The sequence below is a fragment of the Fukomys damarensis genome, unplaced genomic scaffold, assembly GCF_012274545.1.
Source record: "Fukomys damarensis isolate Sample0158 unplaced genomic scaffold, DMR_v1.0_HiC HiC_scaffold_25, whole genome shotgun sequence".
In the NCBI taxonomy this organism is placed as follows: domain Eukaryota; kingdom Metazoa; phylum Chordata; class Mammalia; order Rodentia; family Bathyergidae; genus Fukomys; species Fukomys damarensis.
In genome coordinates this window covers 35,464,442-35,479,610 of record NW_022900937.1, presented here as the reverse complement: position 1 = coordinate 35,479,610, position 15,169 = coordinate 35,464,442, and the positions used below count along the sequence as shown (strand labels likewise).

At 48.8% G+C, this 15,169-nt stretch overlaps 1 protein-coding gene across 1 annotated transcript; it reads right to left on the bottom strand.

Annotated features, from left to right (window-relative positions):
• Positions 1-2,403: 2,403 nt before the first annotated feature.
• Positions 2,404-15,101, bottom strand: Rsad2 (radical S-adenosyl methionine domain containing 2). The gene is made up of 6 exons (XM_010622661.3): positions 14,220-15,101; positions 12,865-13,026; positions 9,293-9,522; positions 8,174-8,323; positions 5,725-5,757; positions 2,404-4,148 (listed from the first exon to the last, which is right to left on the bottom strand). The coding sequence occupies exons 1-6, from the start codon at positions 14,533-14,535 to the stop codon at positions 3,984-3,986; spliced, it is 1,056 nt and encodes a 351-aa protein (XP_010620963.1). The 5' UTR covers positions 14,536-15,101; the 3' UTR covers positions 2,404-3,983.
• Positions 15,102-15,169: the final 68 nt, after the last annotated feature.

Below are 15,169 nucleotides of genomic sequence, written 5' to 3'. Positions count from 1 at the left end.
GGCGCCCTCTGCCGGACGGAGATGGCCAGCGACCTGGGCCGGGACGGAGCTTGGTTACGCGGGCCTGAGGCTGTGGAGGCCCAGGGCACGCGGGAGTCATGCACCGGCCAGAGGTGACCCCTCGTCCAAACGCTGTTGGGCAGCTAGAAAGACGGGGGACCCCACCCCGAGCTTCCCAGGGATGAGCTGTGTCCTCATCCACCTTCGTCACCGGCTCTGGCACCCTGGGACTCCTAGCTCTCCCCCAAGTCTCAGTGACCCTGACAGAGACACATTTGAATCCACTCAGGACATCGAGGCAGCCAGGACAGCGCAGCTACCGACCTTCAGGAAAGAGGACTCCAGAGCTGCTGCAGGAAGTGGTGAGGACGATGGGACGAGTGTGTTCAGAGCCAGGGGAGGATTGTGAGGTGGATTCGTGGCAGTGTGATTTTTATCATAATAAATGTTTTGATTTAAACAGTCACTGTACTTTCAGTCATTCTTATGTCACAGAGCTCCTAGGAGGAAATAAGTCTAATGGTGTCACTGGAAGACGGTGAGGACCTCGTAGTCTTCAGTCCTGTTTCTCACATTTCTCCAAAGCATTAAACTGAAGAGCTGGGGTTGTTTTCTTTTGTTTTGGCTTGCTTTTGAGACAGAGCTCGCTCTGCAGTTCAGGCTGGCCTTGAACTCACTATGGAAGTTCGCGGGCCTTGAGGGGCCTGGGGAGGACGGCTGAGGCCTTGGGGAGGGAGTTCCACTCAGCCCCAACACGCTCCAGGCCTCTCTGTGTGACAGGACAGGAACCCCGGTGAACAGAAAGGGGCTCTGGAGATGGAGGCAGGGGAGGCAGGGAAGGGCAGGGCAGCAAAAACACATCATATGTGTCCCATCCGTGTGCCCGCTCCCCATCGTGTGTGTAACCAGCATGTAAAATGAAAATACGAACTGTGGAAGATTTTTCAAAGAAGAAAGTGTGGTGGGAAGCCAGGCAGGCTGCAGAGCGGACAGGTCCAGAGCCAGAGAGGCAGCACCTGCTGTCACAGAGCGTGAGAGGGAGTGCAGAGCTTGTCCAGCGTGCTGACCTCTGGCTGTCCTCATCCTTGCTGTCCCGCCTGTCTCCAAGCCCTCGGCCCCTCCCCATGCGCACCCCTGATGAGAGGCGCGCCGTCTCCTGCGCGCAGCCGCACCCCACGTGTGCAGTGGCCCACAGAGCATTTGGCCAGGAATGGGTAGAGAGCGTCTGTGAAATGCACACTTCCGCCCGGGCCCTCTGCAGGCCCCTTTCAGCTCTCACTCGAACGCGGCTGAGGTGCTGGTTTGTACCTAGCTGCCCCACAAAGCCTCAGGCATTCATAAGCAGGGCTTTCGGGGCGGTGGTTGGATTATGGGGGCTGGGCACTCACCGTGGACCCCTTCCCACCGCTGAGCCTAAAGCCGAACTAATGTCGGGAGCTGCAACCTGGCAGGAGGAGGGGTACCCCGGGAGTGGCTGGACGGGTCTGTCTCCCTGTTCACCCTGCTTCCGGTGGGGCTGACCGCCTGCTTTGTCTCTTCCCAGCTTCGGCCACTGCCCCAGCCCCACCTGGGCGACAGCTCCACACTCCGGGGGCCCTGTGCCTGCTGCTGTGCCCTAGGCCCAGCTGCAGAGTGGATTCCCTGACACCCTGGATCTGGGGGTGTGTGTCGAACCAAGACACTGGCTCTGTTTCAGGACTAGGAAGATGTTTCCCTCCTCCCCGCTCCACTGCTGGGGGGCTGTGGGAAATGAGCTGAAGGACAGGACAACTTGGCTGATTGCAAAGCATCCTCCCCTCCAGCACCCAGGGTTTCTACACAGCGACTGTGAACTCAGACCAAAGAGAGTCCTGGAGCATCAGGACACTGGGAGACAGCACTGTGCAAAAGTATTTTAATAGCCTGCACACGTTTGCATACATTAGACCAATGCCAAGAGCATAATATATGGAAATACACCTCTACCTAGAATACAAACCTCACCATACACTCAGAGCTTTCAAGTCCTACAGGTGACTGACCTCTAATTACCACTTAGGAAACAGTCCATTCAACAGGAGAGTAGGGTGTGTGATACATTATTGGTGAAAGAAACTTTATTGCCACTCTATTCAGTTGGTTTTCTTTTCTCTCCTTTTCTTCCCTTTTCCCCCCACTTTTCTTCAGGGCCTTCACACTGAGCAACATCCCCAGCCCCTTGGTTTGTTTGTTTGTTTGTGTTTCGAGACAGACTCAGTAAGTCACTAAATTGCTTAGGCTGGGCTGTAACTCATGATCTTCCTGCCTCAGCCTCCCAGAAATGCCAGGATTACAGGCACCACATCTGTTGGCCCAGTTTTTAATCTATGCAGCAAGTAAATGCCGAACACCAATAGAGATAACTGAGCCCAGTACCACATCTGTTGGCCCAGTTTTTAATCTATGCAGCAAGTAAATGCCGAACACCAATAGAGATAAACCTGAGCCCAGTTTTTTTTTTTTTTAAAGATAATTCAGCCAAATAGGCTGACTTGCATTCGAACGTGAAAGAAAACAGGTCACTGTCATATTATGTTTCGCTAAATAGCAGAGATGACAAGCACTTTCAAGGCCAGCAGGCCACTATTTGTGACCCATCCTTCCAGGCTTCCTAAGACAAAATTCCATTCATGTTACCACCACCCAAACTGGAAGCAGTCGCTGAAAACACTTGCCCTTAACACTGAAGATGCATCAGTTCCATTATTCTTTATTCTCCCAATAAACAGAGTATTTTCACAAAGGTAACACTTGTCAGAAAAGTAAAGCAAAACACTATGTAACCCAAATTCGGATTTTACTGTAACACCAAAAGTTCCCATTCCTCTGCTTTAAGAAAAAAGGGCATCTGAATATTTTAATTGTAAAATCATTGCCAATCCTAACAGTGCCTAAAACAGTGCTGTAGTTTTAAAAAAAACATAGCTAGAAATGTATTGAAAGCAGGTTATTTGTCAGGTGTAATTTTGCTTTGTTTTGTATTATCTGTACCTTGGAGAAAAGAGAGATAGTTTCCCCCAACTAGAAAGGATTTGAGCTCCAGATTCAGATTTGATCTCCAGTCACATTGGCTGTGTACCTCCTAGGTGCCACACGAGGCCTTTGGTGAACTAAGCATTTTGTTTTATGTCTAGGTTGATCATAGGAAGGTGTCACAGCTCAGGTCCTGAGAAGACCCAGCAGGACGAGGGACTTTGTGATGCATCTTCTCTTTTAAAAATTCCATAACTTAGGGCTGGGGACTTAGCTCAGTGGTTCCACCTCCTGCCTTCTAAGCACAATTCCCAGTACCAAAAAAAAAAAAAAAGGTCCATAAATTAGAAAAACAGCACAGGATAACCTACACTATTTTGGATAAGACACAAACATGTAAGTTAAGCTATGAAGCCTTAAAACCTGGGTAGGAACAGCTTTTCTAAGAAAAAAAATCATAATTCAAACCAGCAAGTCCTGAAGATAGGTTATGAAGCAGAATTTCCAGAACAAACCGGTGAAATCATACATCTACGCGCCCTCTTCTGTCAGGCGCTGGGATTGCAGCTGTTGGCAAAATCAAAACAAAGCAAAAAACAACAAACCAAATGCATGATTCTGCTTTTTTGAAACAATTACAAAAAAATGATTGCTTTGCAGGCAGTGAGATGCTGCGTCGGCTCCCTAAGTAAACTCCGTGTGGCGGCTTCACCGCGAGGGGACCTTGATTTCGTGACAGCCCTTGCAAGCTTTGCCTCTGAGCTACAGAGGAAGGGGCTGGTTTTTCTCGGGGGACCCAGACCAGGTCTCAAGCTGCAGACTCAGAGTCAGCCCGGAGGGTGGCCCGGGACCGCGGCCCTGTTGGAATCCACCAGGCAGCTCCACACTCGCAGCACTGCCCTGCTCGGATCCCAGGGCCTTTACAGAGCGGGCGCCCGGCCGCAGCTCCGGCCCCCCGGGGACAGGCGCTGGCGTCTCCTCCCGCCCTCCGGTCACCAGTCCAGCTTCATGTCCGCCTTGCTCCACACATACTTGCCCCCTCGCCTGAGAAACATCTTCTCGTCAAACCCGCTGAACTTTATGGCCCGCTCCACGCCGACATCCAGGATGGACCTGGACGGGTCCTTGCGCCCCTTCCTGCAGTTCAGAAAGCGCATCTGGAAGACCGAGAGACGGGCACGTTTTCAGTTCACTGTCCTCCAGGACTCCTGCAACTCAAAGCCATCTGGGACATTCCGCCCGCGGGACAGAAGTGCACTGCGGCCACGTGGGGTCAGTCCCGCTCCTCGTCCCCAGGGAGGCTGCTGGAGAGAGCACCAAACACCTGTCTCTGAGCTGTGTCCCCCTCTTAGGGGCGGTGGCAATCAGGACAGACGCCCCCAACATGCTCACGTCTAAGTTTGGTCTTGCAATTTTAAATTGAGAGAAAACAAGGAGTGGTGCCGTGGCTTTGGGAAATTGCAGACAGATTTTTTTCTCTCTCCCCCCCCCCACTAGAATGCAGACTGCATGAAGGCCTGAGTCCGATTCCTAGCAAAGGCTTTCTTTGGAAAAGGCAGAGACAGGTCAGAAATGAGCTTCCAGGCAGAGGCATGGCAGATAAAGAGCAGGCCTGTGTGTCCTGCGACCGCCAACGTCTTCTCCCTTCTCCGGCCCTATCTTTCTATTCACTACATCCTAGCCTCTTCTACTGTACAGGCAGGAATGGGTCTTCTGGCCTCTCATCGCCTGCACTGTGTGTTGTGTAGGAGATCAAGTAACACACGCCGGAAGAATCAAGAAGTTATTCAATTAGCAAAAACGAATCTGGGTTTAATTCTCCAACTGTGTGGAGACTAGCAAGTTTGTTGAGGAACATCGGTCCAAGTCCCTGGACGGTCACGATCATTTGCTCACCAAAAATAAATTTTTTTCTCTTTACTTGGGACTCCTACTCATAAGCCAAACATTCCCATTATTGTTTTCTCTGTGTACTCTCTAAAGAAAGCTCACATGGACAATAAATGAAATTATGTTCAAGCATCACCAACTAACTCAGAAATAACAAAATAAAGAATTATAATAAACATTTGGCAAAAAATCCACTTTAAACATTGTGTTCATGGTTCTTGCTGGTGCTTATCTCTTAAAAATATATCTTTGAATGGGATTATTTGCCCTCTGCTAGAAATACTGCTAAAGGTTCTACCTTTAGAACTATAACAACCAAAAAAATAAATACATAAAACATAAAAAGGAAAGTGGATTTTGTTTTCCCATTCTGAGAAGAGTGGGTTTTCCTTTTCCTGGAAAACATGATGGAGAGGAGCCGAGACCAGAGGTCTTCCGGGAGGAACAGTGAGGCCCTGATATGACGCAGTCTCCCCTCAGGAGAACCTCCAGCACCAAACCGCTAACACCGGACTCCGCTGTGTTACGGGGGCCCCCTGTGACACCCACAATAGTCAGCCACGCAGAGATGATGTCCTGGCGTGACTGCTGCCATGCCAGGGGCTTGGCTCGGGCTAAAATTTGTGGAAATGCCCAGTGCAGAGTTTGACCCGGTCCGGCCAGGGCTTCTCTGTATTCATTAAAAAAAAAAAAAAAGACAAAACACTGTCGGTCAAAGCATGAAATCCTCTCACAGCGGGACAGATCAGAACTAAGTGGCTGTGTTTGTTTCACTTTGACTCTGGCATTGCTGCACAATTAGTTTTCCCGAGATTCACTTTATAATTCCGGGTGAATACTTACATATTCATCCAGAATGAGGTAGGAGTCTTTCATCTGCAAAAGAAATCATCAGATACAGGCTTAGTTTCTGACACAGCCTTGCTGGGATAGCTACTGTCTGACGTCCCTGTTTTTCTATTCCTGCCAAAAGGCTCCACAGAGAGATGTCACCATGAAGGCGCCTCTGATAAGGACAGCCCAGGCTAATTCTCTCTTCCCTCCAGCTGTCACCAACATGGCCTGTGATGGTGCCTACCATCCCCCTGGTTTCCTTCTTTTCCAGGGTGCAGACTAGAGCTCTCATTAATGTTATAACCCAGAACTAAAAGGTGGCCAACCCCAGGATTCTAATTCTACCCTTGCCCATCTTGAAAGTAGTCACACATCTGGCAGCCACGTAGGGACCCCATCAACATCTACTCCTATCCGTACAGGCAGGCGAAACTCTTTTGTTTTGAAAAGACACATAGTAAAGACATCTTGCTGTAGGGCTCTCGGAGTCTCTATCCCAGCCACCAGGGTCAACACTGAAGGTCAGGGCCGGGGATTTAGCTCAGTGGTTCTGCTGCCTGCCCAGCAAGCACAAGGTCCCCAGTTCAGTCCCCGATACCAAAACAGCAACAACAAAAAGCAAGGACTAGAACAGAAAGGATTAGAACACTTAAGGTCAAAAATGACCACAAAAAGTATGGGACAAAATGGGTATTGAAAGGCCCCACTCCCGGGACCTTCCGGGCCCACACTGGCATCAGAACCTTGGTGCTCAGGGCACAAGGCCCAGGTTCCGGGCCCTGGGGCTTCTGCCTGCAATCGAGAGTACGGGGAGCGGTTTTCTGTATGGTATTTTTGGGTGACAGATGGGGAATCTGTTTTTAAAATGTGTTTTTGAATAATGAAACTTATTTTAACCATTCCAAAGTCCTAGAATTTATAAAAGTAAACAAAAATGACTGCTAATTCCATCATTTCCACAGTAACCATGGCGATAATTACAGGGAATTTTGGAGTTCACCAATAGGACTTCAAGTTAATTTTGCATAGTAATTTTCACTGGTACTTAATATTATGAGAACTTATCCTGGTCACTTAATATTCTTTGAAATATGCTTTTTAGTCAGAATAAAATTTCATTCTAGGAATGTACAAATTTACCTGATCCTGCTAGGCTTTTAGCTACCATGTATTCAATTGTTTTCTGTTATTTACTCTTAATACAACAGTAACATGCTTTTGCATAAATGTTTCTCAGTCTTTCAGAAGATTTCCTGTTTTAATGTTGAATTTCTAAGTTAGCACATGCAAACATTTAAAGATTATCATTATAGATTTTCCTAGGATTTTGCCTAGGAAATTTGAAGTGATTTATTCTCTTACTAACAATATGAGTTTGCTTTTTAATATGACTTCATGCTTTGTATTTTAATTTGTGTTTCTTTGGATGCTGATGATATCAAAGACAAGTTTATCCACAATTTGTTTCTTGTGTATGAATTTTTTATACTCAAAGCCTGACTTGCTTTTTCTATGTTAATAGATCCTCATTGATTTAAAGAACTTTTACTGCATAATATTGTATTTTAAAGATTCAGCATAATATATAATTCTACTACATAATATATATTTCTACATTTAATTTTTAGGGCATGTGTGGTAATTTATTTATTTTTTGAGACAGTCTTGCTATATAGTTCAGGTTGGCCTTGAACTCACTATGTAGCCTAGGTTGTGGCCTCACTATGTAGCCTCAGATTTGTGGCAATCCTCCTGCCTCAGCCTCCTCAGTTCTGGGATTACAGGCATATGGCACCATGCCCAGCTATATTTTTAATTTTTTTGTATTCAAATAATTCAATTGTAATTATATCAAAATGTTCATATCTTGCATTAATCAGGAGGTCCCTCCTCTCTAGAAGTGAGAACAAGGAATTATTTTTCTTTAGATTTTGAGAACGTGGGGAGTAGTGATTCTTTGGGTTTACCTGGAGGCACAGTGGTGCAGGTCTGCTGGGCCAGCACTGTGTAATCTGTATATAAAATCTAATGGGAAGCATCCAGGTATACTTTTAGGAGACAACGAAGGGCCTGGCCAAGCGTTCTTTCTGTTCTACCCAACTTTCATCCTTCATAGAGATAATTCTAGCAAGCAGCATGGTGGTGTCATCAGCGCAGTGGCTCTCAGCGCCCTCTAGAGTTGGGCACTGGATGGGACATGAGCCCCATCTACAGAGTGTGCCCCAGGGTGTGGGGGGCAGGATCACACGTGTCCATCTTGGAGGTGTCACCCCACACACTCCCGGAGAGGGAAACTGAGCCTGGGGAGCCCCTGCGGCAGGCAGGTGGCGAGGACCACCCCTCACACTGAGTCCTCTAAAAGGCCCCTGTGAGGGTGTGCACAGCCCTCGGGCAGGGGACCCCCTCGGCGTGAGCTACTTGTGTTCTGGTGGACGAAGCGGCGCCCGCTTGGTACAACCTTCTGGTTACACTCCGGCACCAAGCAGGACACTTCTCTGTGACGCTCCAGGAATCCCTCGAACTCCTCCTCGCTGATGAGGAACCGCTCAGCTTCCCTCAGCGCATCTTCACCACAGTTCTCACCCTCGATCAGGAGGCACTGGAACACCTGGAAGGCGAGGGTACTTCTAGGTAGGAGCTTTGTTCCTGCCCCCTCCCCGCCCCTGGCTCCTCCGTCCAAATTCTCTCTGTCTAAGCGACCGACCTCCCTTGGAGATGTTATCCTGGGAATGGAGAGCCAGCCCTGAAATTAGGAATACATGCAAATCTTCTGAAGAAATGCATTTCCAAACCTGGTTGACTGTGCTTGATTTAGGTAGGCAATCTAACACGTTAGACTACTAACAAAGCAGATGTTCTTTCAAAGGAACAGAGACTATAAAAGGTGCAAAACCTAAATCATTTGGAAGTCCCCAAAGCAAGAAAAAGTAGTTTCAAAATTTTCTTGTTTCTGTTGACTTCTTATATATTCTTATCAAGCTCTCTCGATTTTGTCTGTTTTTACTCACAGCTAACTATGGTGGCCCTATGATCCATCTACCTTCCAACGTCGCATCTCTAAACTAAACACTTATGAGATCCGGGAGGCACTCTGGATCTAAATTACAACAGGCTGGTAGAGGGACCAGTCCCAAAGCATCCAAGTTGGAAAAATGGCCTCATCTTGCTTAGAGCAAGGATGACTTTACCCTTCCCAAATTTCAGGGAAATTCAGTAGCATCAGGTTTGAGGGAGAAGTTCCATCCATCTATCCATCCATCCATAAGCCAAGAGTTTTAAGAAGAAATTTAGGTTTTATAGCAAGAGATTCTTTAGAATATCTCCAATCCCTCAGCATGTCTTTGGCCTCTCTCCTCATGAGATTCCAGAGGAAAACAGATTCCAGTTTCCAGGAGGCAAAAAGAGAGCAAAGAAAACTATACTCGAAACCTTAACAGAGCCGAAAGAAAGACCAAGCAAGACGTGGCTGCAGAGGTGCGAAGCTCTCGGAGTCAGTGCAGTATTCGGTGTCACTGAGAAAAGGTCGCTCCTGAGCAATTTTGCATTACAACCGGCAAAAGCGGCACTGCGGACCTACCTTCCAGCGCACGGGGTTGAGCGCTGTGATGGGTCCTCGCATGTCCTCCTCCACGTTGAAGCGGTTGATCACGGAGTTGATCTTGAAGGCCACTCTGTAGTCCTTGCACCACTTGTTTAACTTCTGCAGCGTTTCCACGTGGTTCTTCCTTCCCTGGCCCCGGCCGATGAGGACGTTGACTTGCTCATCGAAGCTGTCACAGGAGACAGCGAGGATGTCCAGGTACTCACCTGTAGGGCAGTGGGTGTCATCGTGTGACCTGGGCCCCGACAGCCCTTCCGCACATTTGCTTCTCTTTATAATCAAACAGCTCGTTTGCAGCTATGTTTCCGATTTTTTAAGTGAGACTTTTTTCACGTGCACAAAACTCTCAGAAGTGTACATCAGACTAGGTATGTGTGTCGATCATTAAAAAACCCTACATATGCATAGGAAAATGATGGAGATGCTCACGTTTGATCATTTTAAAACCCTGCCCAAGAATGTATGGGGGCCTTGTTCATATATTTAAATGTGACTTTGGCACAGTGGCACAAGACAGTAATCCCAACACCATGGGAGGCTGAGGCAGGAGGATCATAAGTGAGCACACAGCGCTGGCACCTTAGGAAGCCCTTGTTTCAAAAAAAATATATGTGTGTATATATGCATGTGTGTATATATGTATATACTTATGTGTATGTATCCATATTTATAGCTGTGTGTATATGTGTATATCCATATGAGAGTCTTCATTTATTCTCCCTATTCAGGGAGGCTGAGACATGAGGATCATATGTTTGAGCCCAAGTGGGCAATTTAGGGAATCAGCAAGGCCCTATCTCAAAAGGAAAAGAAAAAGCAGCGGTCTGGGGACAGAGCTCAGGGAGAAGGACCTGATTTCAATCCCTGATACCATGAATGAATAACCTAATTAATTTTTAAATCATATAATTTTTAAAGAAGATTGATACGTGGGGAGGCTGCTAGACTTACATAGCGGCAATTATAGATTTGCTTGTTTTCCCCTCACACACCTAAAACTGCTTAGTGGCAGAGCCCTAATCTTTCATATTCTGCCAAGCTCATTAGCTTCTCCTCGACACGTCTGGTACACTAGATTTACCGTCAAGATATTTACAAAGTCTCCATGTCATATCAGCACAACCATATTGGACGCCGGGCAAGCTGAGCTAAAGGGAAGCCAGTTTAGGGGCCAGGGAATACTCTCCTCCCTTCACCACGGCACATTGCTAGTCCGATATTGGGTCCCTCCTGGCGCACAGCGGATCCTGAGCAGAATCCTCAGGTGCTTCAAGCTCTGCACCTTTCTGGGAAGGACAGGCGTTCCCTGCGACTGTCACTCCTTCAGCAGTCAGACAGCTTTTTCTAGTTTTTATCACTTCCCAAAGTTGACTCCATTTTTTCAAAACACTTTCAAAGTCTAGAGGTTAAGGGTTGCAAAAGCTCTTTAAGTAACTATCCTCAAATATTACGAAAAGGGTAATTGTAGTTCCTCTTTAGGGCCTAATTTTATGCTGCTCGTAAGGAACCAGGGTCTCGCACAAACCGTACCCAGAAGCAGGTAATCACTGTGACTTCCATTCGCAACTCAGAATGTTCTAGGAGTTGATTTCAAATAAATTCCTAATGGGATATCACGTAGGAAGGAGGCAACCAGTGGAATGAACATACAATCTCTAACCAAATCCAAATAAAAAGCAAATTCAAAACCAAACCAACACAGAAACCTTCCAGTTCCATTAAGGGTTCATCTGGTCGATTTCCAAGTCAGCTGAGGATTTCTAAGTCAGGGGCTGACTTCTGTTGCTTTTTGCCACAGTCTCCACAGACCTCCAGCTCTTGGGAAGAAAGACTTAACCCTGTCCAGGGCCTGCCTGTGGGGTGGTTGCAAAGTCCCACCTGTCTCCAGGTGGTGGCGCTGCACCCTGAAACTGTAGGGAGCGGCCTGTAAGGACTTGTCAGGAATGCTTGGCTATACCACTGGGGACCCGGCCACAAATGACCAGCCTTGGGCCCTAAGAGCCCACAGAGCCTTCCTGAGCAAAGACAGCCTAATCACGTCCTTGCAGCTCACCTTCACCTTGCGCTTTTTGCTGCCCTTTGCTCTTACAGAGCCCTGCAAGAGTCCGCCATCCAGCGGCAGCTCTGACTCAGCTGTCCTTGTTACCCAAGCACGCACGCCCAGCCCTCTGTAATCAGAGGGACCAGAGCTGCGTGCACTTTTTGTTTGTTCCTGGAGCCTCTAACACTATTTCAGATTATTTGCAAATATTTGTAGTTGGGGGATCTAAAATACAGTGTAGCTATTTTTTGTGTCTTTAATAAGTTTACGATCTGGCAACCTTCCGAAGAGCACCAGAAATCAAAGTGGCCAGCCGGCCGCTTGGTCGCCAAGCAGAGGGCCTGGTGCTTCTCATTCTCAGGACTCGTATTGTTCAGTCTCCAACTGTCCGCTCCCAGGGGTGCTGGGTCTCTTACATGCTTCCAAGTGCACACACGCACCCCCCCATTCCCAGGACACACTGTGGTATTTGGCCCTGAAGGTGGGGTCCCCTCCCCTCTACCTCACCTGGCAGGGACAGGCTGGGGAGCCGCCCGGTGGGGGGAAGAATGCTTAGGTACCACTCCACGTCCCTCCCCTCTACTCAGACTGCTTTCTAGACCCCTCTCTGCCTCTATGCCTGGTGCCCAAGCTGGCTTTGAACCTCTGAACCGGTTCCCTTGGTGTTTTCCCTCCACTGGTTCCCGGCTTAGTTCCTCCCCTATCGGTTCACCTTCTCCCGAGACCCAGTCCACCTTCCTGCTTCCCCTGCGTTGGACAGGCTGCTCCCATGCACAGCCCATGTCCACATGCCAGCAAGAAAGTCTGATCAGGAATCTCTGCTTGACATCCCGAAGCTCAAAAGCACCGGCTTCCCTCCTGGGGATCTCAAAGCCCAAGCAGCTCAGCAATCAAGAGCGGGGAAGGCACTCTGGCCTAGAGGTTGTAACTGAAGGAGAGCAACTATTTTATTCACGGCAAGTATTTTTCAATATTCCCGAGTGCCAGGCATTGCTCCACCTACCTCACACCCGTGTGGTCTTAGTAGTGAGGACCCACTGGCTTTTAATCATGGCAATGCAGGAGATTTCTGTGGAGTTCCTGAGTTGGCCAAACCACCCTCGGTGAGCATCTGCCATAGCTGGAATCCTCTCCAGGCCTAGCAGCAGTATTCCACCACACAGCTGCGAGACGTGAGAGTTCTTCTCAGGAGTGGCTGAGCTTGCTCTGTAGGTCTCAGCGCTCGCTAACCCTCCTGACTAAGGTGAGCACAGCCCTGATCGTGATGTCTCTGGCACCTGGCCCCTGACATCTGGTGGCTGTGCTTGTTTACTTAGAGCCCTGCAGTCATGGGCTCCTAACAGCACTCACAGCCCCCCAGAAGGTTCAGATAAGCAGGGCTTGTTTTTGATTTCTTCTAGGTCCCCAGAAAGGTCCTGGCCTAGGGCTCAAGGTGGAAGGAAATACAGGAGCCAACCGACCATGTCAGCAGCAGTGATTAAAGCTCCTGCCCTCCAAGGACACTCACCGTAGTCCCTGAACCACCTCTCTCGGATCAGGCTCCCGTTACTCACAACGCTGACACTGGGCAGACCGAGCTCCACCTTGCAAAACTTGACCAGCTTGCCCAGGTACTCGCCTCGGTCCTGGAGGAAGGGCTCCCCGCCAGAAAAGTTGATCTTCTCCATACCTGCAAGAGGCAAGACAGTTTCCCCTTCACACATATCCGCTTTGATCATTTTACTTAGCTGTAGAGCATTAGCACTGCCTCATGCGTGCTGGGCAAGCACCCTACCAAGAACCCTCACCCAACAGTATCCCCTTCCTTTTGTTTTTCAGTGACAAAAGTAATATTTTCTCCATAGGAAATTAAAAAAAAAAAGAAATAAAACCTTCTCATCATCCTCCCCTTCCCTCACTCTAGTCCCCAGTGTCAAACACACTTTATGGGAACAGCCGAGCATGCAATTCAGTGTCTAAGTAGGAACAATCGTGTGAAGATTCTGTCTTTGTTCTCCTTTGTCCCAGTTTAAAATAGATGCACTCGGAAGATCAGGAATTCATCACACAGCTCCAGATTTCCTTTCCCGCCAAAGGGAACAGGGCAGCCTGGGGGAGGCTCGGTGAAGGGAGGCAGCCAGTGCTGATCTCAGGGGCAGAGGGCTCCCCCTTGAGAAATCTCAAGCTGGGCCCCAGCTAATCTCAGCAGGAAGTTAGGCAGGGAGGGAAAGATGCCAGCCTCATTGCTACACTGCCAGTGGCAGAGGCATTTGAGGGATGACAGGAAGATGGGACAGAAGGAAGAGCGGACTTCTGGGGTGAAGTATCACATCGTATGGCCCTGCTGACTCCTGAGGTCCTTAGCGTGTCGATGCCTGGTGGAAGGGTTTTAGGAGCAAAGACTCTGATATCTTGTTAATGATCAATTCTAAGGTTTTGCTTTTTGTTTTTTGATAGGATTGCACTAGGTAGTCTGGACTGGTCTCAAACTCACAGCGATCCTCCTGCCTCAGCCTCCTGAGTGCTGGGATTACACGTGTGCGCCACCACACCTGGCTTTTCTCTGCTTTTTTATAAGAGCACACACATCAGCCCACTTAGAAGCCTTTGGTGTTTCTATTCTTCCTCTGAAGATTTTGTTTTCAACTTTCCTCATTAAATGTTCCTGGAGAAGCCAAATTGCCTCCCACTTCACTTCGGATAAACTCTAAAAGCAGACACTGGGTGGCACAACCCCAGGCCGCAGGTGGCTGGGAAGGCTCTGCTAACCAGCGCTGCACTCCAAGGACATGGGGTGCTCGCTCCCGGGCCCACTCCGCCCTCTTTGCCAAGCAGAGCTTCTGCGGCTGAACACCCCGATTTCTTTTGGGGACCAGGACTCACCGGCTTCCTTGAGCAGAAGCAGCCCTCTCCTGGCCTCCTCCAGGGGCAGAACGAAGGATGTCTTGGCCGTGTGAAAACAGAACCCGCACTTGTAGTTGCACTGCCGAGAGAAGTGGTAGTTGACACTGGTAGGAACCATGCGGTCCTCCTCCTCTTCCTCCCCAAGCTGCTGCTGTCCCCTTTCCACAGCTGGCCACCAGAATGCTGCCCGCAGCCAGCAGAGCAGGGCGGCCAGGCTGCCCCACAGAGAGCCCAGCGGCAGCCTGAATGCTCTCAGCATCCTCCCGGCCAGGGCTGTGGCCACCAGCATCCCCATGGCTCCTCAAGGGTACCCTGAAGCCTCCCGCGCCTTATATGACAGTGGAACCTGGCCACACCTCCAGGCAGCCCGGCCTCAGGGAGGAGCACGGAGGAAAACACGCATTACCTTTGACTAATGCTCAGCTAAGTTTCGATTTTCTTCTCTCAGAAAATGAAAGTTGGAACACAGCCAAGACCCACGGCTCTCGTGCGACCGGCTGGGTCCCTGCTTCTGTGCAGCTCAGGGCTGGTCCCTGCCCACCTGATTAAGTGACAGCATTCCTAAGCGAAGGCGTTCCAGCGGGACCAGGTTCCCCACAGTCCGTCTCCACCTGTCTGTCCCAGGGCTAGAGTCTCTGATCTGAAAGGCTTTGGATGAACATGCTTCAGATTGGGGATTTTTTTTTCCGGATTTTGGAATCTTTGCTTCGCCTAATCAGGAAATCTGTTTCTATTCCATATTCATATACACCGTATGCATGTCACTGATGTTATGTTTTACAACATTGTTAATAATTTTGTGTAGGAAACCAAGGCAATGCGTCACATTAGTATTCAAAATGTTTTGGATTTAGCTCAGTGGTTCCGGCACCTGCCTTGCAAGCACAAGACCCGAGTTCGATCCCCAGTGACAAAAAAAAAAAAAAAAA

Coding starts and splice junctions, on each gene's coding strand:
- Rsad2 (XM_010622661.3), bottom strand. CDS start 14,535: ATGGGGATGCTGGTGGCCACAGCCCTGGCCGGGAGGATGCTGAGAGCA. Junction 13,027..14,219: donor GCTTCTGCTCAAGGAAGCCG/GTGAGTCCTGGT, acceptor TGCCTCTTGCAG/GTATGGAGAAGATCAACTTT. Junction 8,324..9,292: donor TCAACCCCGTGCGCTGGAAG/GTAGGTCCGCAG, acceptor CTCGCCTTCCAG/GTGTTCCAGTGCCTCCTGAT.